The 22,105-nt window shown below is 46.8% G+C and overlaps 1 protein-coding gene across 4 annotated transcripts in view; it reads left to right on the top strand.

Annotated features, from left to right (window-relative positions):
• ASAP1 (ArfGAP with SH3 domain, ankyrin repeat and PH domain 1) overlaps positions 1-22,105 on the top strand; it is a 343,719-nt gene that overhangs the window by 56,119 nt on the left and 265,495 nt on the right. For all 4 annotated transcript variants that reach the window (XM_043601770.1, XM_043601772.1, XM_043601771.1 and 1 more), the window contains exon 3: positions 18,638-18,764. In XM_043601770.1, coding sequence (XP_043457705.1) covers positions 18,638-18,764 — 127 coding nt within the window. The remainder of the gene's footprint in view (positions 1-18,637; positions 18,765-22,105) is intronic.

The raw sequence follows: 22,105 nt of genomic DNA, 5'->3' as shown, positions 1-22,105 counted from the left end.
CACCTCACACAGAAGCCATGAGGCTAGGTGCTTGGCATGTGTAAATAGTGAGTGCCTGGTCTTTAGTGAAAAAGGCTGTTTCCAAATTGTCTGCCTCTCAATCATGTGTGGACCCAGGAGTTTGAGTGGGTATGTATGGGTCTGTCCACATTCTTTCTTTTTTTTTTTTTAAATGTTTTTTAACAAGCTTATTTATTTATTGGGGCACCGGGGTGTCTCAGTCAATTAAGGGTCCAACTGTTGATTTCCACGCAGGTCATGATATCACCGTTTGTGAGTTTGAGCCCCATGTCAGGTGCGGGGCCTGCTTGGGATTCTCTGTTTTTACTCTGCACCCTCAAAATACAAAAAAAAAAAATTGTTTATTTTTGAGAGAAAGAGAGAGAGTGCATGCACAGGAAGCACAGGGGAGGGACAGAGAGAGAGGGAGACAGAGAATCTGAAGCAGGCTCCGTGCTGTCCGCGCTGAGCCCATCACAGGGCTCGATCTCACGAACCCCGAGATCGTGACCTGAGCGGGAGTCAGGAGTTGGGTGCTTAACTGACTGAGCCACCCAGGTGCCCCTGTCCATGTTATTTCTGAGTGTATGTGTGTGTGTATGTGTGTGTGTCTGTCTGTGTTATCTCTGAGGTTGGTGATGGGGAAGCAGGAGTCCTCCCACCTCAGACATAGGATTTTTTTCAGTGGCTCTCAGGAAACTTTTCACACCTCTTGCCCCATTTGAACTTGGATATGCGAGTGGAAAACAAGAATTTTTTTTTTTAATTGAAGAAGCCAGTGAAGGCCACGCTGATCTCACACAGGCTGCGCAGTCACAGACGCTGAGAGACGTGGGCCTGGGCGGTCAGCCTTCGCCTGGATTCCTGCGGCAAGGGCGAGGAGGAGCCGGCCCGGTATGAGTCCGCTGAGACTGGCTGTGTGGACCGTGGGAGGCGCTGGCACCCTGGGCACAGTGCCTGGCCACGTTTCCACACCTCGTGGCCAGGAGGCCCCCCCTCCATGCTTCCACGTTGAACCCTCTGAAGAAGAGCTCCCAGCCAGAGAGAGGGCGAGAACAACCTGAGTTGCTGCAGGATGTGCATCTGGGGGCCCACACTTGCTGGGCACAAGGACCCAAAAGGGAATGTAAATCCAAATGGATCATAATTCTTCACCCCCACCCCCCCACATTTCTATTTGCTGTGTGAATGTTTGTGTCTCTGAAGAGGAAGGAGGAGGGGGTGTATGCCCCCCCCCCAAAGGACATCAGATCAAGAGGAAATTCATGTCGTCCCCTTTGTTTCTCAGACACCTCTGCAGGGGTGAGGCTGTACGCACCTGATGGTGAAAGCCAGTACTGGCTTTGAAGTCCCACAGACCTGCCTGTTAGGACACGGGCCAAGTATTTGACTTCTCTGCACCTCAGTTTCCTCGTCTATAAAATGGGGATCATCTGACATCACGGGATTGTGTAAGAATTGAGGGAGATATAATGGAGGCAGAGCTCTGAGTCATGGTGGGTGGGTAGTAATGGGCCTTCGCATCCTTTTCCCTCTGTGTTTTGTTGGTAGAACCATTAGCTGACTCTTTCTGTTACACTTTTCAAAATCCTCTCCAGCGACACCAGAAAGAGGTGAGATCTTTCTTGCTTGCTTCTGTTACTTGCCTTCCTCCTCCTCGGCTTCCCCTCTGCCACCCCAGCCATAACCAGAGCCCGCGGGGGCCTCTCTCCTCAGCTTCTCTAGGGCCCCTGGCCATGGTCCAGGGAGTGTGCATAGGGCTTAAGGACCACAGCATCCAAGGGTTTAGAACCCTGAGGCTGAATGCTAGTCAGTAACCATAAACCATCCTTGACATTGCCTAGGTCCTGTCTGTTGATCCTCAGGTATCGACCAGGGAAGGTCTGTAGCTGAGAGGAGGTAGGGGCAGTAAAAATGTAAGCAGGGGAGGTAAGGCAGCCAGTCTTGGGTTCAAGGAGGCTAAGATCCCAAATCTGACTCTGCTTAGGGGACAGATCCTTGAGGGAGGCCTCGGATAATTCTTTGCAGCAGAAGCCTCTTGAAGGTAGTCCCAGATGCCGTGCAGATGGGGCTGTGAACGGTTAGGCCTGTCTTCTTAAGGGATAAATCTCTGTGGCTCTGTTACCCTCTTAGTATGAACAGAAGCCAAGATGCCTTTGGCTTCTGCTGTTTTCCAGGGCTGGGTGGGGTGGGGGTGGGGGCGGTTGTTGGGCACCTCCCCTGGAAGCCAGACACCATGGCTCGGATGAGGATTCAGACTCAGGTCGGCTTGACTTTAACATCTGTGCTGGTCCCCCAGCAAGAACCAGGCGACAATGAAGCTGATCCGTTGAGTTGGATAAAACCTGCCCTTTATTAAAGTCAGCAGATACGTGTGGTTGTTAAAAAACAATTATGCTGAAATAACATCGCCACAATGGACCAGAAGCTTGACCCAAACTAGAGCCTTTTGCATTCTGAAGAGCAGACTGCATTAAGTGGGACCGTGATTCCCAAACGTTGCAGTCTCGGAGGCGGTAATAGGGAGGACCTGGGGTTTGAACACAAGGACGCAACTACTGCCCAGACCAAATCCATCCGGGATCCATGGCACATCCGTGTCTCTTCTGACGGTTGGTTTCCAACCATGGTGTGGGTGAAAGAGAGGTGGTCCTGGAGTCAGAACTGGATTCAAGCACATAGGCAAATGCTTAGCAGCTACCTGCTGGTGGGTAGGTTTCATAACCTCCATACAGCGATGTTCTCTTTACCGGGTTGTGTTGAGGATGACGTGAGAAATATTTGAAAGCCCTACGGCACTTGCCTGCTCCGTTAAAAGTGTAAACATATTCATTTCCTTCCTACTTACACTGTCAAGCTTCTCCTCACTTGTGTTGGTTGATGTTTGTCCTATCATGAATGTACATGCATGGCTTCCTGGTCATGGGACCATTTTCTGGCCAGAGACTTGGCCCCTTTTAGGATCAGAGAATGTGAAAGACAGCCTGAGCCAGGTGTGTGTGTGTGTGTGTGTGTGTGTGTGTGTGTGCGCGCGTGTGTGTGTGCACCTGCTCACGCATGTATTTATGTATGTATTTATATTCTATCATATTCCTCAGAGAATAGGGCAAATTATAAAATATATGAACCAATGGAAGGATATATTCATAAAATGCGTACAATTCAGGACCGTAGGTAGGCTGGAGTATGAAGGCCAAGAATGGAAGTGTAGCTGTGTATGTACCACAGGATCCTAGAGAGTTGTTACTTTGCAACCACACACTTCTTCCTGAGCCTTTATACATGCATGTAGTTTATATATGCTGTAACATTATTCTGTGAACATTATTATATGTGTCCTTTGATGAACATATCCATGCATTTCTGTTGGTATATACCTAGGAGAGAAATTTCTGGATCATATTATTCTTTGATTTTAATTGGCATCATCAGAGCAAATAATAATACCTTTTTCGCGGAAAAAAAAACAAAGGTTCACACCTGAAGTAAAATGTCAGTTCTTTGGATTGAGTGAACATTTACGGGATACACACATTGTATTCTCACATGTATTAGCTTATTTAATATTCACAACAGCCTCTGAAGGCACTGTCATTAGCCCCATTGTAGGGATGAGGGAAGTTGAATCCTTTTTCCCCGTACCATACTTGTAAATGGTAGTGTCTGGATTTGATTCCAGGTCTTTTTTTTAAATGTATTTATTTTTATTAGAGAGAGAGAGAGAGGGAGAAAATCTTAAGCAGACTCTGTGCTCAGTGTGGAACACAATGCAGGACTCGACCCCATGACCCTGGGATCATGACCTGAGCTGAAATCAAGAGTTAGGGGTGCCTGGGTGGCTCAGTCGGTTAAGCATCCGACTTTGGCTCAGGTCGTGATCTCACGATTTGTGAGTTCGAGCCCCGCGTCAAGCGCCATGCTGACAGCTCAGAGCCTGGAGCCTGCTTCAGGTTCTGTCTCCGTCTCTCTGCCCCTCCCCTGCTCGCACTCTTTCTCCCTCTCTCTCTCTCTCAAATATAAAATAAAACATTAAAAATTTTTCAATTTTAAAAAGAGTTGGACACTCAGCTGATGGAGCCTCCCAGGCACCCTACGATTCCAGGTCCTTTGCTCCTAATCTGTGCTTGGCCATTGCTGCTTTCCTTAACAAATTTGCGTTTCTGCAAAGCCTTTGAGCACCAAATATATATTTTTTTATTTTGTGTTATTTTTGCTCGTCTGATTGAGAACCCTTCTAAAAGACCTGCGTCTGGCATGGTGCCTAGAATACAGCATCACTTCTCAAAACTCCTCACGATTACAAAGGTTCATCATTTTGAATATCACTTTTTATTGAGGCTGGCGTCAGGTGAGCAGAATGGTTTGCCCTCATTAGCAAGCACATGATGTAGACTTTCTTTTTTGTGGGGGTGTTAGCAAATTTCTACAGTCGTGGGTCTTTTTTCCCCCTTCTTTGTTGCCCCTTCTCACTATCCCCAGCATAACCGCTCTGTTCAGTTTGCTGAAAACCTAAAACCCAGCCCACCGGACTTGTAGAATTGGGTAAACAATAGGAGAAAACAGGGTCCAAGTGGGAGCTGATGGGGTGTTCCTGTGATTGTCATGCATGAGTTTTGGTGCATGAGTTTTTGTAGACATGAATTTGGCTCCCTGGTTATCCGTGTGGTTTGCTCCCTGATTCCTGTGTTCTGGATTGTGTGTGTGTGTGTGTGTGTGTGTGTGTGTGTGTGTGTGTGTCTGTCCATCCACATGCATATACCCTTTCCTCTTAGAAAAGGAAAAAGTAGGCAGCTCCTGGATGGCTCAGTCGGTTAAGCATCCGACTTCGGCTCAGGTCATGATCTCAAGGCTTGTGAGTTCGAGCCCCACGTCAGGCTCTGTGCTGACAGCTCAGAGCCTGGAGCCTGCTTTGGATTCTGTGTCTCCCTCTCTCTCTCCTCCTCCCCTTCTCTCAAAAATCAATAAACGTTAAAGAAAAAAAGAAGAAGAAGAAAGAAAAGGGAAAAGTAGGGTAAAATATTCCACCCAGGTCTGGAGAAAGAACTAATAAGTTTTAATCTGAGTTCTCAGTCTTCTCACTTATTTGCAGATATACACAGACACACTGCCTATAACACAAAATAACAAAATAAAAGTAGAATTTTTTTACCCTCGTAAAGAATATTCGAGTTACAGCTCTAGCTATCCACAGTGTGTACAAAAGCAGATAGATTAAGCTGCTGAAAAAAAACAGTGTGGAAAAATGTCTCCTTCCTCCAAATGTATCATCCTCACTTACGTCATTGCAGCTTGAATTCTTAAGAACCCTGATGAGAAAGAAGGACAAACCAAAGAAAACCCATTCTTGACCCAACAATACTATACCAACCTGCTGCTGCGTTATAAATAATATGTCGACTAGTAAATATCAAATCTGTCTTATGTAAACAAATAAACCAACAACAAAAATGTGATCCCGTGTCCACTGTGAAAGGCCACCACCATTCATCTTTCTGGCAGGCAAAATAATCCTGGAATTTTAAATGCTTACTCTGGAAAGATTGAGCGGAACGTTGATTTGAAAGCAAAGAAGTCTTTGAGCTCTATCATCTTACTGCCTATTTGGAATCTGTCCTGTCTCTTCTCTCTTAACCAAATTGTGCAAAGGTTATGTAAATAAATTTCCTTCTTCAGAAATCCATCCGGTGGGAGCCTGTTGGCTCCTCTGTGGCTATATTTTCTGAAGCAATTCCTGAGATGAAATGTAGGCTCTTAGGATATGTAAAACCTGTACTCAGTAAATTGAGATCTGTCTTTTCAGGGATTCTATAACTTCATAAAGGAGGCCGTAGTGACTGTCTTCAGAATAATTCAATAGAACCTCTATGCCTCTGAATATGGAATCTAAAAGAGGGCAAGGTGGGGAAAATGGCTCTAGTAGGATACTTCTTATTTGGCCACTTCTGAGATGAGCTATTTTTTATATTGTTAGTTGGCTCAGCATGTTCATAGGCTCATTGTTTAAGTCAAGACTAGATCCCAGCTGCATATAAACAAAAATCCAAATAACATTAGCAGTTAGGGTTTTTTTTTCCTTCTTTCTCTCAGACCAGAGAGGTCTAGAGATAGTCCAAAGCCAGATGGTGCCTGTATGGTTATCAGGGATCCAAGCTGTTTTCTGTCTCTGGTTGTGCCATCCTTCACTTACCTCATGTTCCAAAATAGTTGCTGGGGCGTCAGCCATCACATCCTCACTACAGGCAGCAGGATGGAGGAAGAGGGGAGGAGCACTAGCCGAATTCCTCCACTAGCCGAATTAACTCTTTTTAAGGTACTTTCCCAGAAGTCCTACATAGCACTATAGCGCCCATCTCACTGGCTAGACTTAGGCACACAGCCATTCCAACTGTCCTAAATCGAATGGGGCTCTGTTACTGAAGACAGGGAGACCAAATAGAGGGGACACGCGTAACCAGTAGTCCCTGCCACGTCCAAGCCATGCCAATGGCAAGGTACTGTTTGTGCGAAGAGCGTAGCGTAATACCGAGGGCTTGAACTTTGAGATCAGATGGACTTGTATTTGAATCTTAGCTCCTGTGCTCACTAGTTGCAAAACCACTTCTCTGAGCCTCAATTTTCTATCCGTTGAACAGGAGGAGAGTAACAGCTCCGTTGTAGAGTTTGCTGTGAGCTTTGAACAAAATCATGGCTCTAAATTGTCTTGTACATAGGAGATACTGAATGGTAGCCATTATAGCTGTTACTCTTTTTCTTAATTTAAAAAAAAATTTTTTTTTTCAACGTTTATTTATTTTTGGGACAGAAAGAGACAGAGCATGAATGGGGGAGGGCAGAGAGAGAGGGAGACACAGAATCGGAAACAGGCTCCAGGCTCTGAGCCATCAGCCCAGAGCCCGACGCGGGGCTCGAACTCACGGACCGCGAGATCGTGACCTGAGCTGAAGTCGGACGCTTAACTGACTGCGCCACCCAGGCGCCCCTTTTTTTTTTATTTGAGTATCGTTGACACACAATGCTATACTAGATTCAAGTCTACAACAACAGTGACCCAACTTCTCTGCACACTATGCTGTGCTCACAGGTACAGCCTCCATCCGCCACCCCACAATATAGTTGTTATTATTAATGGAGAATTAGATGTACCTTCCTCCTCCATCAGCATAGTGATGATTTTTTAAATTGAGATAATTCCCATAACGTAAAACCTACCAGTCATTTCGATTGTGTTCACAAAGTTGTAGAACTATCACCCCGATATAATTCTACTCCCTAAAGGGAACCCCAGCCAGTCCTTCCTCCCCTCCCCCAGCCCGTCAGCCACGAGCTTTCTGTGTCAATCGATTTGCGAATTCTGGACAGTTTATGTAAACTGAGTCGTAATTTGTGGCCTTTTGTGTTTTTACTAGCACAATGTGTTTTCAGGTTCCACCCGTGTTGTAGCACATATGAGTACTTTATTCCTTTTTGGTGACTGAGTAATATTCCATTATATGGATATACCACATTTTATTTATCCATTCATGGACATTTGGGTTGTTTCCATTACTACGAATAATACTCCTATGAGCATTCATGTACAAGTCTTTGTATGGATGTGTTGGGTGTGTCTTCATTTCTTTTGAATAAACACATACGAGTAATGAGTAACACTGTGTTTAACCTTTTGAGTAACTACTGGATTGTTTTCCAAAGCTGCTACATCATTTTACATTCCCACTAGGAATGTATGAGGTTCCAGATTCTCCACACCCTCTCCAACACTTGTTACATCTTTTTCATTATAGCCATGCGAGTCGGAGTGGTAACTCATTGTGGTTTTTGATTTGCGTTACCCTAATAACTCATAATATGGAGCATCTCTTCATGTGCTTGGATCTTTTTTGGAGAAATGTCTATTCAAGCCCTTTGCCTATTTCAAAAATTAGTCACTTGTCTTTTTATTGTTGAATTGTAAGGGGGGACATCTTTTGGATACTAGACCCGTAGCAGATACATGATTTGCAAGTATTTTCTCCCATTTGGCTATGTGTATCCTCTAGCTTACTCTTTTATAACTATCCTCTGAGGTGGATATTGTTACTCCCATTTTATAGACAGGAAACTGAGGCTCTGAGGCAGTGAATCACTTGTCCAAGGCAACACATCTTCTAACTCTGAAGATGGTACTGGAATCCAGGAAAAGATTAGTCAGGACTCCTCTAGTTTTATTGGTAGAAAGCCATCTCAGACCAGCTTCTGTTAAAACGGAAGTGTAGTTGCTTACATCCCTGGGAACTTCGAGGGCTGGACTGGCATCAGGGATGGTATAGATTAGGCAGGTCTGGTGATTCAAATGATGTCATCAGGACTCTCTCGCGCTCTCTCTCTCTCTCTCTGTCCTTCCCTCCCTCCATCTCTTGCTGTCCTTTGGCTAGCCTCATTCTTGAGCAAGCTCTCTCCTGTGTGGCAAAGATGGTCACAAGTAGCAGAAGGCTTACTGAGTCCTTTGAGCTAGAGCTCCTAGAGAAAAGGCAGGTCGCTCTTTACCCCAGCACCCCCATCAGCCCTTCATAAAGCTCCCTGATTGGCCTTGCTGGAGTTGATTGCCTATTGATGGGAACGCCCGTTAGTGCTGCTTTCAGGAGTCTGGCATACTCTGATTGGACAGCCGGGGCCCCGCCCTCTGATTGAGCGCGCGGAGACCTGTGATTGACAGTCTCTGGAGAATCACGTGGAGCCAGGGAGGGGATGGTTCCTAAAGGAAGGGGCTATATAGGGCAGACGGAGAATACAGCCGATGTCCTCCAACAGGGTCTGTCTGAACTGTTAAATTCGGGATGCTGAAATTAGTTGGGGGTAAATGAAAGTTAATTCCCAAAGGCAGATACGAAGGAAAAAATCAGTTTGCTCATAAAATAAAAATGAAAGACACTGAAAACAATCATCTTCAGATCCAATCAACAGTGCGTTCTCCGCTGTCCGCTTAAACATAGCGATTTTATAAAGTGGTTTGTATGAGAACCTCTAAATCTCTACGGCCAGAGCAGTGAGACAAATGTTTCAAAAAATAGAAAGTAAAATAAAAAGCAGGGAACAGAAGCTAGATGTGTCTGTCAGAGGGTTTGCTAGCAATTGCAGAGGTTTTTTGTTTTTGTGTGTGTGTGTGTTTTTTTTTAATTAGAGCCCCTAGTGTGATGTGGAATGTTCACATTTGAGAAAGATGTTAACCAAATAGCATATGCTAAGAAGAAAGCTCTGCGGTGGGTGGGCAATTTTCCTTTTTCAAATAGAGCGATGCCCTACATTTGACATAATTAGGAAAAAATTCTGTTATAATACAGCTCATTGTCATGCGGGTTTACATTCCTTGCAGGTGAAATCGTACTTTTGAAAACCAACGATTGGATACTGTGATAGATTCCCATAATATAGGATGCCTCTAACAGGGGCCCCCAACCCAGAACTGATGACCTCCAGAGTGTTCTTGGCTTTGTAAGGGGATCTTGAAGCAGAGGCCGGAAGCCTAAGCCTCGTGCTGTTTGTGGTTGGTTGTAACCCCAAACAAAAAGGGATTCATCACATCAGAGGACGTTATTGTCCTAAGACCTGAGAACTTCTGCCCCAGGCTCCTAGTTTTAACTACAAGGAAAAGGAGGCCAAAGGAAGTGGAATGATCTGGAAAAGGAGCTGGCCACCCTGGCATTCTGTGTTCCTTCTCAGTGCCAAAGTCATACATAGCTGTCATTCATCAACGTTTTCTTCTTGAGGATGATTGGCAGCTTTAAAAAGAGTCCATAGAAATAGGTCTAACCAGGGGCGCCTGGGTGGCTCAGTCAGTTAAGTGTCCGAGCTCGGCTCAGGTCTGATCTCACCGTTCGTGGGTTCAAGCCCCGCGTCAGGCTCTGTGCTCGGAGCCTGGAGCCTGCTTCGGATTCTGTGTCTCCCTCTCTCTCTGCCCTTCCTCCGCTTGCACTCTGTCTCTCAAAAATTAATAAACGTTAAAAAAAAATTTTTTTTTAAAAATAGGTCTGACTGGGCTTTGGGCAAATCAGAGAGATAGCCATACATGAAATGATGTTTTTGAACTTTATATTCATAGGTCACATATTTGAAATACATATTTATTTCCGTTGGAATTCTTTGAACATTTCATCAGTTGCACTGAAAACTTGTGCCTGTGCCTTAGTACGAGGACAGGGGCTGTCTTGTCTATCTTCCTGGCTCCCAGAGTCTAGCATAGGAATTGCTTAGGATACAAGTAATGATTTTTGTAGCTAACATTTATTGATCATTTTCTGTATGCCAGGCACTGTGCTAAGCATCTCGAATGGATTCTCTCAGTTGGACCTCCCAACAACTTTAGGAGAGAAAGATCTTCTCATGATCCTCCTTTTAAAAAAAAAAAAAAATTTTTTTTTAATGTTTATTTACTTTTGAGACAGAGACAGAGTGTGAGTGGGGGAGGGGCAGAGAGAAAGGGAGACACAGAATCCAAAGCAGGCTCCAGGCTCTGAGCCGACAGCACAGAGCCCGACGTGGGGCTCGAACCCAGGAACCTTGAGATCATGACCTGAGCTGAAGTCAGACACTTAATGACTGAGCCACCCAGGTGCCCCTGATCCTCCTTTCAAAGGTAAAGAAATTGACATTAAGTGATTTGCCTCAGGTTAACAGTCCCTGTGACGTGGCAGAGCTGGGACTTGAACTCCGGAAATCTGAATCCATGTCACTTACTGTTAACCATCGGAAAGGCTATAGTTCTGTTTAGTAACTGTGGGATAGAACTGAACTGATGGGCTCCAACAGAATATCTCTGCATCCATTGGGGAATGTCTTCAGGGACTCAGGACACGGTGGTCTCATCTCTGAAAATGCCCAAGGGGGAAAGGATGTGTCAATCAGAGCAGAAATTGATTTGGTCAAAGCAGAAGTTTCATCTACGCTCCGCAGGGTCTGCAGGGCTGCTGGAGGAGAGAGTTGTTTAAAAAAAAAAACAAAAAAACAAAAAAACACCACTCCCCAGTGTTGTCACAAAACATCCCTCTCCTCATTTCTCATGACTTCTTACCTCTTATAAAGGGGCTCTTGAGGAAGGGAGGATAGGATGGGAGGAGGTAGAAGGTCCATCCAGTGATCCTGATTGCCCATGAGCTCCCCAGTTTACCTGGCTTTGGAGAGAAGAAAGAGACAAGAAAATAAAAACAGAAGGAGTACCACTCTGGTCCCACCATGCACTCACAATCTTCTTGCTCAGAATTAGGGGTATCAGTTAACTGATCTTGTGCTAGATTTTATACGGTTACAGTGTTGAAATAGTAGGTGAACGTCTATACGCATTCCTTGACACTGTGATGCAGAGGCCAGCAGAATCTGTTCTTACACGGGGGCTTCATCTATTTTTCCAAAGACACGGTCTTTAAACCCTTCTTTGAAATGTAACTGGAAAAGGGGGAGGAGTAGGGAATGCCTTGGGAACCAAGATACCTGGGATCTGGCCCTGGTTCCCCACAAATCTTCCAGGGAACTGGCTCTGATAGTTTGTGATGAGGTTCAGTGATGCGGGCGAGTCCGAGAACCAGGATTCCTCTTTCCAGTTCTCCTCTCCCGATTCCTCTGACACCCTTTCTCCTGTAAATTCTCATTCGTTCATTCATTCACTCATTTATTCTTTTCTTCATCTATTCAATGAGTATCTCTCAAGCATCTGGGGCTCTGGGACTGTATCAATGAATGGAAAACCTTCTGCTCTCAAGGAGCTCACGGTCTAGTTGGAGAAATACAAATATTTGAAAGATGGTGCCATGGAAAAGGGTCGTAAGAGAGACATGTTCTCAGCCTTGAGGGAGCACAGAAGTGGACATGAGTATGATGAAGTCTAAACAGAAAACAAAACACATTCGTCAAAAGACAGAAAGAAAGAAAGAACAAAAGAAAGGAAAGAAAGAAAGAAAGAAAGAAAGAAAGAAAGAAACCTGGATGTTCTGTAAGTTCTTCTCATTTTTCAGTCTCATGTTTCTTATTCAGAAATAAACTAAAAGTTAAAAATCTCTGACTCCTATAGACCACAAGTTTTTAGGAACCCCATATAACAATACAATTTTTCTCCACTGGAGGTTGTTTTGCTCGTATTAGAAATGATGTCGTCCACGGGAGCCTGGGTGGCTCAGGTCGGTTAAGCATCTGACTTTGGCTCAGGTCATAATCTCTCGGTTCGTGAGTTCGAGCCCTGCATCAGGCTCTGTGCTGACAACTCAGAGCCTGGAGCCTGCTTTGGATTCTGTGTCTCTCTCACTCTGTGCCCCTCCCCTGCTCATGCTCTCTCTCTCAGAAAGAAAGAAAGAAAGAAAGAAAGAAAGAAAGAAAGAAAGAAAGAAAGAAAGAAGGAAAGAAAGAGAGAAATGATGTAGTCCGTAAAAGGGAGCCAGTTCAATCCCAGACACATTTATTGGGGGCCCCAGGGGACCTGTACCGGGCAGTGCCTTCTGTGGGGGGGGGAGTCTGCAGGGTTTATGTTTCCGTTGGCTGTGAACAGTAGTTCTCCACTGATTGACCCTCGACCTTGAGCAGCTTGTGCCCGTGGGGGAGTTCTCTCAGCAGAAAGAATGGTAGCTCACTAGGCTACACGGGAGATTGCAGGAGACGGTGCTCGTAAAATGCCAAGCCTGGGCCTCCAGGAACCTCAGGGATGTAGGTGATGACACAGAGAAGGATAGATTCAGTCTCCCAGCACCCTCAGGGATTGACAGGCTGAGAATTTTGTAGTGCAAGAAAGTCAGTAGGAAGATCTGAGTTCTGAGCTGAGCCCTGCCACTTGTCACTGGGGAGATGCTCAGTGTCTCCACGTGTAGCAAGTCTGAAGTCCCTGCGCACAGAGCCAGCATCCACCCCCCGTTGCTTATCCAGAGTGAGAAAGGCTATATTGCAGACATCCACAGGAAGATTAGCCTCGGCTGCAGAAATGGGCAAGGGGAGTGCCCTCCAGACCAACTCAAAGCTTGCGTTTGAGTTGGTTTGTGATGAGTTCCCCAGGAAAAAAAAAGATAACGATGTATGGGAGAGAAAATTATCCTGGGGCTGTGGACCCACGTTCTTGGATGAGCTTGTGATGCAAGGTGGCCAATTACATGGACTGTGAAGTCAGACTGGTCAGTCTTGCTCCCCCACTTGCCAAGGTGACCTCAGGCTTCCCCCTTGTATAAAATGGGGGAGAATACAAGTACCTGCTTTATATGGTCGCTGCTGTTTGGCGAGGTCACGCCTGCAATGACTCAGAATAGTGCAGGGCATATAATAAGCACAGCCATTGTTAGTGGATACTATTATCGTTTCACAGGACAGACAGAAATATATTCCCGGGTTCATTTAGTTGATACTTGTACCGTGAGTCTTCAGGTTCCAGCGCTCTGCCTGATTTTCTTCTCTCCATCAGAAGGAACAGTCAGGAAACAGGGAGGTAGAGAGAGTAGATTTTGTCTCCACATAAACCATGTTCTTTCTCCTCTTGACTTTCTGAGAACGCTCCAGTGGTTTACTTGGAGTATTTAAATTAAGTACATTGGGGACTAGAATAGGCTTTTTATTTTTTTCATTGCATGAAATTGCATGAATGCACTTGGGAAGCACTCATACAAGACACATGACAAAAGCAGTCTTTATTTAGCTTAGGGAGAATACGGCAACATGAGCCTAGCAGTAAAACACATGAAATGAAATGCATCCCTCCCTCCCTGTGCCCCCCTCCCCTCATTCCACAGTGCTTTCCTCCCTTCTGGCACTTCATTAAGATGATAGAAAACGAATTCATAAGTTATCAGGTAAAATAAGGAAATAAGAATCCGTTCTCGGTTGCCTGGACTGGGAAAAATAACAGTAGCGCTATGCGAGCTACAGTCAAGAGACTGGCTTTGCAGGCTGTGGCAAAAGCATTGCATTTAGTATGCCAGGCTCAGGAATATTAACTTGCAGTGAGATTTCGTTTGTGTCAGTTTCCATTATAATACTCCCACGTCAGGGCTGTTATATGAATGAATTCAGATGCTGCATACATAACCGCTGGTACAGTGCCTGGCCCAGGATAGGAGTTCAGAAAGTGCTATTCTATACCTCGGTAGCCATAACTTTCTCTCCAGTAAGTCTGGGATAATTATACTTACTTTATAAAGTTGTCATGAAGTTTAAAGGTAGGACACGTGGGCCCAAACTTCTAATTCAGTTCACTTAGCAAAGTGTCTGGTACATAGCAAGTCTCCATTTCTTTTTTATTTTGGGGGAAGGAATGTCAGAATTTATATCTCCAGATAAGGTTTTCAATATTCCCGTATGATCCGAAAAGTATTGTCTGCTATATTATCTAAGATAAGCACTGTCTGTTCATGAGCACTTTATGTGGCTTAGCTCACTGAATCCTCAAAGCACTAAAACATGGGTAGTATCCCTGCCTCCCATCTTTCAGATGTGAAAACTGAGACCCAGAAAAGTGAATTGCTTCAACAAGGTCTTGTAGCTGCTACGTGGCAGAGATATGAGTCCACGTCTTTCTTAGCTAGAACTCATGCTCCTGCAAAATAAATGCCCTGTTCTATCCTCTAGAAGTTGCCTTGCTTAGAATATCCTTCTTTACAGGAACTATGTTCCATGAAAATGAAGCTTTTATTTTATGGCCCTAACTCATTTCTGATCCTGATTAGTATTCATTCTATTGGACTCTAGATCCTGTCTGTTTACTTCCAAAGTCCAAAACCATCACTAATGGATTTGACTTCACAAAGGACACTTAAAGAATAAGCTAGGTCTCTGAAGATGATTCTCAAATCTGAGATCTCATACTTTGGAATTGCTATGTGGCTTTCCCCCCACCTCCTTTTTCCTCCTCCAGGTGACTGACTAATTTAGAGATCTGAGTCCCGGAATGAAAAGAGATGTATTTTTAGTCATACTTCACATAAAAAGGGAGTTCAAAGGGAACTAACATTGGTTGATTATTCACTATGTGTCAACCGCTTTATCCACATTCTCTCATTTTATTTCACCTAACAACCTGTAGTGTAGTTTTATTATTGTGCTAATTTTGCATTTGAGAAGACGAGGCTGATAACCAACAGAATAGAGATTCCAGCCTTGGTCCACGTAACACAGAACATAATCTCTTCCTATACTATTGCTCCTGTCCCATGAAGGCATTAGAAGCCTTTGATGAATGCTGTAAATTCCATCCCGTCGGGTTGGGATGTTGACTGGTACTCTCGATCAGAGCACTAACAGCTCTTCTTAGTTTCTGACGCTCAGGGAGCACCCCAAACTCCCCACCCCTACTCTCCCTTCCCTGGTATGTTGTTGGCCATCTTGCACATACACCCCCTTGGTTGTTAGTTGGTAGGCCGGAGTGAAGCCTGTACTTGGAAATAGAAGTCCGCCAGTTCCCTGATGACATTGGGGGCGATAATGCCATCGCTGTCCATGAAGATAGGCCACAGCTCTTCTTATTGCGTCTTTGCAAGGAGACAGAAAGCATGCTGCAAGGACCACTGTCTTACCCCAGTCAGCAGGGCTCAGAGTAAGAAACTGCATGAGGAGTGTGAACACGCCCTGATGGGGATGATGATAACGACAAAGACAAGTGCTTACACAAAGCCCGGCATGCGTAAGTATACATATGTATGTGTGTGTTTCCTGGCTCTGAAACAGGATGATGTGTATTTCCGAGCAGCTCCACACAAAGAAATCCAGCGTTTTAAGTTTTGCTTACATCAGACCCTTTTTGCTTTCAGATCTCCAGGAATGGTTTTCAAGGTATTCGAGAAAATGAGAGGTGCAGATGGCCTGCACTGGGCCACGGTTTCAAATTTAAAGAGGATTATGGCCCATGAACCCCAGAAATGGTGGGTAGAGGTGTGAGCCTTTGAAATTCTAATTGCAGACCAGTCTGAGGAGGTATATACTTACCGGGGCACAATATCTCATTGTTCACTATTCCTTTCCTGGCCAGAGGAGATGGGGAGGAGGAGCTGTATAAAATAATCTGCAAGTAGAACTGAGACAACTGATGGTAGCATTTTGACTGTGAATTGAGTCACGAAAGAAATCCCTGGCTGTTTACCATTGCAGTTAGCTTAGCTTCTTGTAATAAACTTGATTCGTTCCATTGTCAGGCCAAGGGTATACACAGACTCAGCTCCAGCTGGGAGGGATCTCTGTGATCATTGTGGCACCCTCACCCCTTTATTTTATAAGTGATGGCACTAAGGCCCAAGGTGACAGTATCAGTTATTAGGAGAGAAAGCTCAGGAATCCAGGGCTCTGGGAACTGAGGCAATTATTGACCGACTCTTGGTCTTTTAATAACAGCTCGTGTTTATCAAGCGTTTGTATACGTCACACATTTAGAATGGAAGGAGCAACCCAGCCCAGAGGAAGCGACAGGCATTAGGTCACTTGCAATACGGAGGAGAATAGAATCAATGCAAAGTCAAAGTCAAAACTGACTTCCAGCCTCGAGGAAGACCTTCTTGGAGTGAATGGAAATCTTAGTGTTGGGTTTTCTACTCAACTGGTCTGTGGGGTAGCAGAGGTTTGTAAAGTTTATTTATTTCGAGAGAGACAGAGACAGTGCAAGTGGGGAAGGGGCAGAGAGAGAGGGAGAGCGACAGTCCCAGGCAGGCTCTGCATTGTCAGCACAGAGCCTGACATGGGGCTCGAACTCACGAAACTGTGAGATCACGACCTGAGCCAAAACAAAGCTTCGGATGCTTAACGGATTCCCACCCAGGCGCCCTCTCATCTATTATTATTTAACAGCCTCATGGAGTAAAGATTGGTTCATCTTCATGTGAGGCAACTAAAGGCCTAGATCCCATAGCCAACAGGGTATCTCTGGAACTCAGCTTCTCTTCTCTTTCCTTTTCTGCCCAAGATGTCACCACGTCACAGAGGCCTTCTCTCATCATTCCTTATGCCCTGGCGCCTCCATCACTTTATTTTATATGCACTCCACTCCTATCACATATTTGTTGGTTGTCTGTTTCCCTACCAGAAGGTAAGCTCATGAGAGCAGGGACACTGTCATTACCGAATCTCCAGGACATGTAGTAGGCCATTAGTAACTATTTGCTGACAGCCGGGTGATGCCCTGGCATATGACACTAGGCTACTTCTCTGTGCTAGGACCAATGCTAGATAAGGTCTCTGCCTTGGGCCCGCCATTGTAGTTGTGGGTAAGGACCAGGGACTACTTAACCATACAAGATGGCAGAAACCCAATCTTAGGGGAGGCCACAGGGCCAACCTTCCGCCCTAAGGGGGCGCATTTGGAGATGACTTTCTAAGGCTGCTCCTGTTGAGTCCAATTACAGGAACCGATCCGTGGGAAGCTTCCCAAGGGCCTGGCTTTCTTCTTTTCTTTTTTTTAAACCAATTTTATCCGCAATCAGTGGTGAGAAATTAAATGGATTCTTTGGCCTAAGTAGATTGAGCTAGTTAAAATAGCCATCTGCCGGGACCAGGGAATGAGCAATCTGTTGGTGCTCTCTCCGCTGAAATTTGGCATCTGCTGAGCGTTGTACGCCATTTGCACCTCCGGAAATGCCTTTTGCACTCCTGACCCTCATGTGTCCTGCGGGTTAAAAAAAAAAAAATTATAGTGCAAATGGAAGATTAGAAAATTGTACAAAAGCAAAAATCCTTTCATTTGTCTTAGCATTTTAGCAACCCAAGCAAACCGCACAGAACTCGCTTTCCAACGGCGGGGAGCACCCTGCACGGAGACCTTGGGCGGGAGCCCAGCGAGAGCGCGGTTGCAAGCCGGGGCGCCGGGCGGCTCCTCGCTCCGGGCCCCGGGGCCGACCCTGCGCCCGCACCCTTTTCGCTCGGCCTGCGGCCCTCGCAGCAGGAGGCGACTCTCGCGGCCTCGCTTCCTGCACCCACTCGGGACTAAAAAAGAACGCGCGCAACTTTTTTTGGTCCCTCTTCTCGCAGAACGCTGGCGTAACAAGCTTGCCGAAGTAACCGCTCCGGGGGCGGCGCCGGGAAGCTGGCTTCCGGGGCCCCGCAAGCCCCGCGGCCCCCCACCCTGGCGCCCGCATCGGAACGCGGCCCGGGAGGCGGTGCGCCGGCGGGGGCGGGGACGGAGGCGGAGACGGCGCGCGGGTGGAGGCGGGGCGCGGGCGGCCGGGGGCGGGGCGGGGGGGCGGTGGCGCGTGCGCAGAGCACTTCCTTGTTTGTCCCCGTGACTGTAGCGGGAGCGCCGCCTGCCCGCCGCCAGCCCGCCCGCCCGCCCGCGGGAGTGTGCGCTCAGTCAGTCGGTGTCCTCGCCGCCGCCTGTCAGAGCGTCTCAGGAGGCAGCGCCGGCCGGCCCGAGCCCCCTCGTAGCGCCGCGCCCCCTCCCCCGCCGCCGGCATGAGCACAGGGAGGCGGGTCCCAGAGAGCCCTCAGCCTCGCGCGCGGCTCGGAGTTTGAAGGGCCCCGCGCCGAGCGCCGCCGCCGCCGCCCGCTCCGCCCGCTCTTTCTCCCGCCGCCGCCGCCGCCGGGCACGGGAGCCGCGCCAGGCCGGGCGCCGGGTGGCGGGCTGCGCGGGGCGTTCATGAGCCGCCGGGCGGCCCGCGGCCCCGGGAGCCTGCGCCGTGACTCACTCCCCGCCCCCGCTTGTGTCTCGCCCCCCCGGCAGGATGCCGGACCAGATCTCCGTCTCCGAGTTCATCGCCGAGACCACCGAGGACTACAACTCGCCCACCACGTCCAGCTTCACCACGCGGCTGCACAACTGCAGGAACACCGTCACGCTGCTGGAGGAGGTAGGTCGAGGCCGGCGCGCCCCACCGGGGACCCCGGCCCGCCGGCCGGGAAGCCTCGCTGCCCCCGCTCGCAGTCGGATCGGTTTGATTTCTGAGCAGGGAGGAAGGGGATGTTGGGGGCCGGGGCAGCCGCCACACCCCCTCCGGAACCCCCCCACCCCCACTCCAGGTGAAGAGGGGAGTTAAAGATGTGCAGCCCCCTGCCCCATTTTTCGGGGCGCCCACCCCTCGGGGCTGAAGATGGGAGAGGGCTAGAGGTGGGGAGAGGACTGAGCGAGCTCCTGACACCTCTAGAAAAAAGAAGAGGGAAGTCCTCTCCCTGTCTTGGATCCTTCACGGGTGCCATACAGTCTGCTAGGCGCTTTCCGCATCCTTCTGACCCTGTCGTAACCCGCGAAGTGGGTGGTGTCAGGCAAGAGGGCAGAGGGAGGCCAAGCAACGTGGCCAAGGTCACCAGCAAGGGACTGGGAGATGGTCAGTGGATGCCCCTGTCCAGGGCACGGCTCAGCCAGGCAGGCTTAGCTGCACAGGCAAGGGCCGGTGGAAAAACCCCAACGGAATGAGGGGAAACTCAGGCTGAGATTGCCTCCACCCCAGGATTCCAACTCATTCAATCTCCTAAACCCTGGGTGGAAAGAGAGATCTGTGCAGACAGGTCCCCACCGGGCTCCCTTCACCCGAGGGTTTGGTTTTGCCAAGGCTGCTGCGCCAGCAGGACTTGCCCGCAGGGCACTCATAAGCTGCGAAGGGAGACCTGAGGCTGCCGGGAAGAGCTGGCCAGAACGGGAGAAAGGGGGGCCCGGAGACTGCAGAAGAACAGCTCAGCTTATCTAGACCCTCCAGGGAGGCATTGTGGGTGTCCTGGGCAGGGCCAAGGACAGAGCCATTTCCTTTAAAATTGAAGTGAATGAGTGATAGGGCACAGTGGGTAGGTAGGGAGGAACCCGCAAGCCCAAGAGCCGCAGAAGCCTCTGAACCTCAATAAAAATAGGACATTTGTCCTGGAACTCTGCACCATCTGCAAGTGCCATAAAGCACCACTCCCCTCCAACCAGCCAAGCCTATTTCAACAGGAAAAGACAGCATTGGGGGAACCTAGGAAGGCAGATCGTTTTCCTGGGGTGGATTATCTTGTGGTTGGTTTATTTGAGGTTTGGGGAACTCTCTGATATAAGCTTACCACAGCCAGCCCTTCTGTCATATTTAGAAGCTTGGGCTAATGTGGGCAAACTGCCCTTGTACAGGCTTTGCTACTTTGAAAAGGTTTGCTACTTTGAAAAGGCCAGGTTAAGTTCTGCGCTCTGAAGAACTGGCGCTCTGAAGCACAAGGTCCTAAATTTTAGAAGGAAAGAGATTTCTTTCCGTGCTGGGTCCTCTCGTGCCTGCCTGGTGCAGTGAGTTAGTCTGAACGTTTGATGCCAGTCAAGGATGCTTCTAGAGTTCTCTGTGAAGTGAATGTTGGGTCATTGAACTGAATTTTGAAATTTATTGGGAGAAATAATACCACCTACCTAAGTTTGTTTGAAACCTAGACAGAGGTAAATGGATTTTACTTTTTTTTTTTTTTTTTTTGGCGTTGTGACTTGTCAGCAGTCTGTTGCACTAGCCTGACGTCTAGTGTCTGGGAATAAACGGAGTTGCAGGGCATTCAACCCCATGATGGGTCTGTCCTTCATTTAATTGTGATAAATTGGAACATGCTGATACAGGGGCATTTTGCATCCTTTATGCCTTCTGAAGGATGGGACATCGATCAGACTGAGTGGTTATTTTCCGTCTAGATAAATTTTTCAGTGTCTTCTAATAGAGCAGTGAGTTATTTTAAGTTTCCATTTCTGCACATTCAGATAGCGTTACTGTATTCTGTTTGTGTGGGGTGTGATAAGGGAAGTAGTTGACAATGCTGTTTGGGGGGGTGTACCCATGTATGTTGCAGCAATAGGAGAAGACAGGGTTAATGTGAATTATATGCAGCTGCTCTTGATGTTAGTGTGAGGTAAGGTAACTATGTTTAAAAGTGAATACAACAAACACTTTTTTTTTTTTCTTTTTAACGAATACTGTTCTGCAAGGTCAGGTAGAAAAATAGATCTAATCATAATACAAATGCGGTCACCATGAATTTCAGAAGGAATCCGAATCAGGCTAGAAGTTCAAAAGTGTCATGTGAGAGTACGCTGGTAATACCCACGTTCTCAAAAATATGACAGTAAACGTTTCAGTCAGAATGCCACAATCGTTTTGTAATTCTTTTGCCGAACTTCACCATGGTGCTGGTCAAGAAGTCATTGCCCCCGTCTGCGTCTTTTAACTCTTGAATCACGTGTCATGAAGTGGGACTCATGAGGAACTGCCGTTTGCATAAATGAAATATACCTGGTATTAGTTTCTGATAAGCAGCACAGTTGAATTTTTATTTTTTCCCCTAAGTTTGCATATAAGGAAGGGGCACATTATTGCAAATGTCTTTAAAGGATCAGAATTCAGTTCTTAAAAAATATGGGGCATAAGGCTATTACTCTGAAAATGTAAGAAAAAGTTTTGGGGGCAAACCACAAAATCTTGTTGACGTATGCTTCAAAGTGAGATAGTTGGAAACTTTAAGAGTGCTGTTTGTGTTCCTTTGTGGTTATTCTTAGGAATAGGACTTTTGGGTACTTTTTTGGTGATGTGGAAACTTAGGAATAGAATTCATTTGGGTAGTTTGGAATTCTTTTTTAAAAATGTCGTTCTAGTTCTTAAATGCCTTCCTGTTTATTTACAATTTTTTTTTTTTTTTTTTTTTTTTTTTTTGCTCTTTAGGTTTCTAATCAACCTACAGAAGTCTCAACTAAAAAACTATAGCTCCCTAAGCTTGGAACCCTAAATTAACCCACATTCCCCCTTTTGGTATGTCCTGTTGGCAAAGCCTGTGCTGGGCTTTGCATCTAGATATTGGTGCTTTTATTTAAATCTCTCTGTGATGAGCCCTCTAGGAAATGGGTCAGAAATGCGTAGGGAAAAGAAGCGAAGAGTTTGCTCCCTCACCTTTGGGGGGCAAAGGGTCCCACTTGACCGTGGGAGTTAACGGAACACAATGCGTGTCTGCCTTTGGGAGGCAGGCATGGATTAGCTGCCCGGGTTTCATCCTGATGTCTGAGTGTTTTCCAGGCAAAAAGACAGTGTTTTGCTTATTCAGCAGAGCACAGTGACGTGTGCCATTTTACTCGTGACCATTTGGAAATTATGAGTAAATTACTAGGAGAAGACAGTTTTGCTGAGAAAGGAAGGGAAGCCGGCATTCCAGGACCACTGAGGGGGGAGACAATAAGAGACGCTCTCCATTTAAAGGCTTAGACTGG

This window comes from Prionailurus bengalensis, chromosome F2 (assembly GCF_016509475.1).
Source record: "Prionailurus bengalensis isolate Pbe53 chromosome F2, Fcat_Pben_1.1_paternal_pri, whole genome shotgun sequence".
NCBI classification, from domain to species: Eukaryota; Metazoa; Chordata; class Mammalia; order Carnivora; family Felidae; genus Prionailurus; species Prionailurus bengalensis.
The sequence above is the reverse complement of the archived record's forward strand: the minus strand, read 5'-3'. Positions and strand labels throughout refer to the sequence as shown.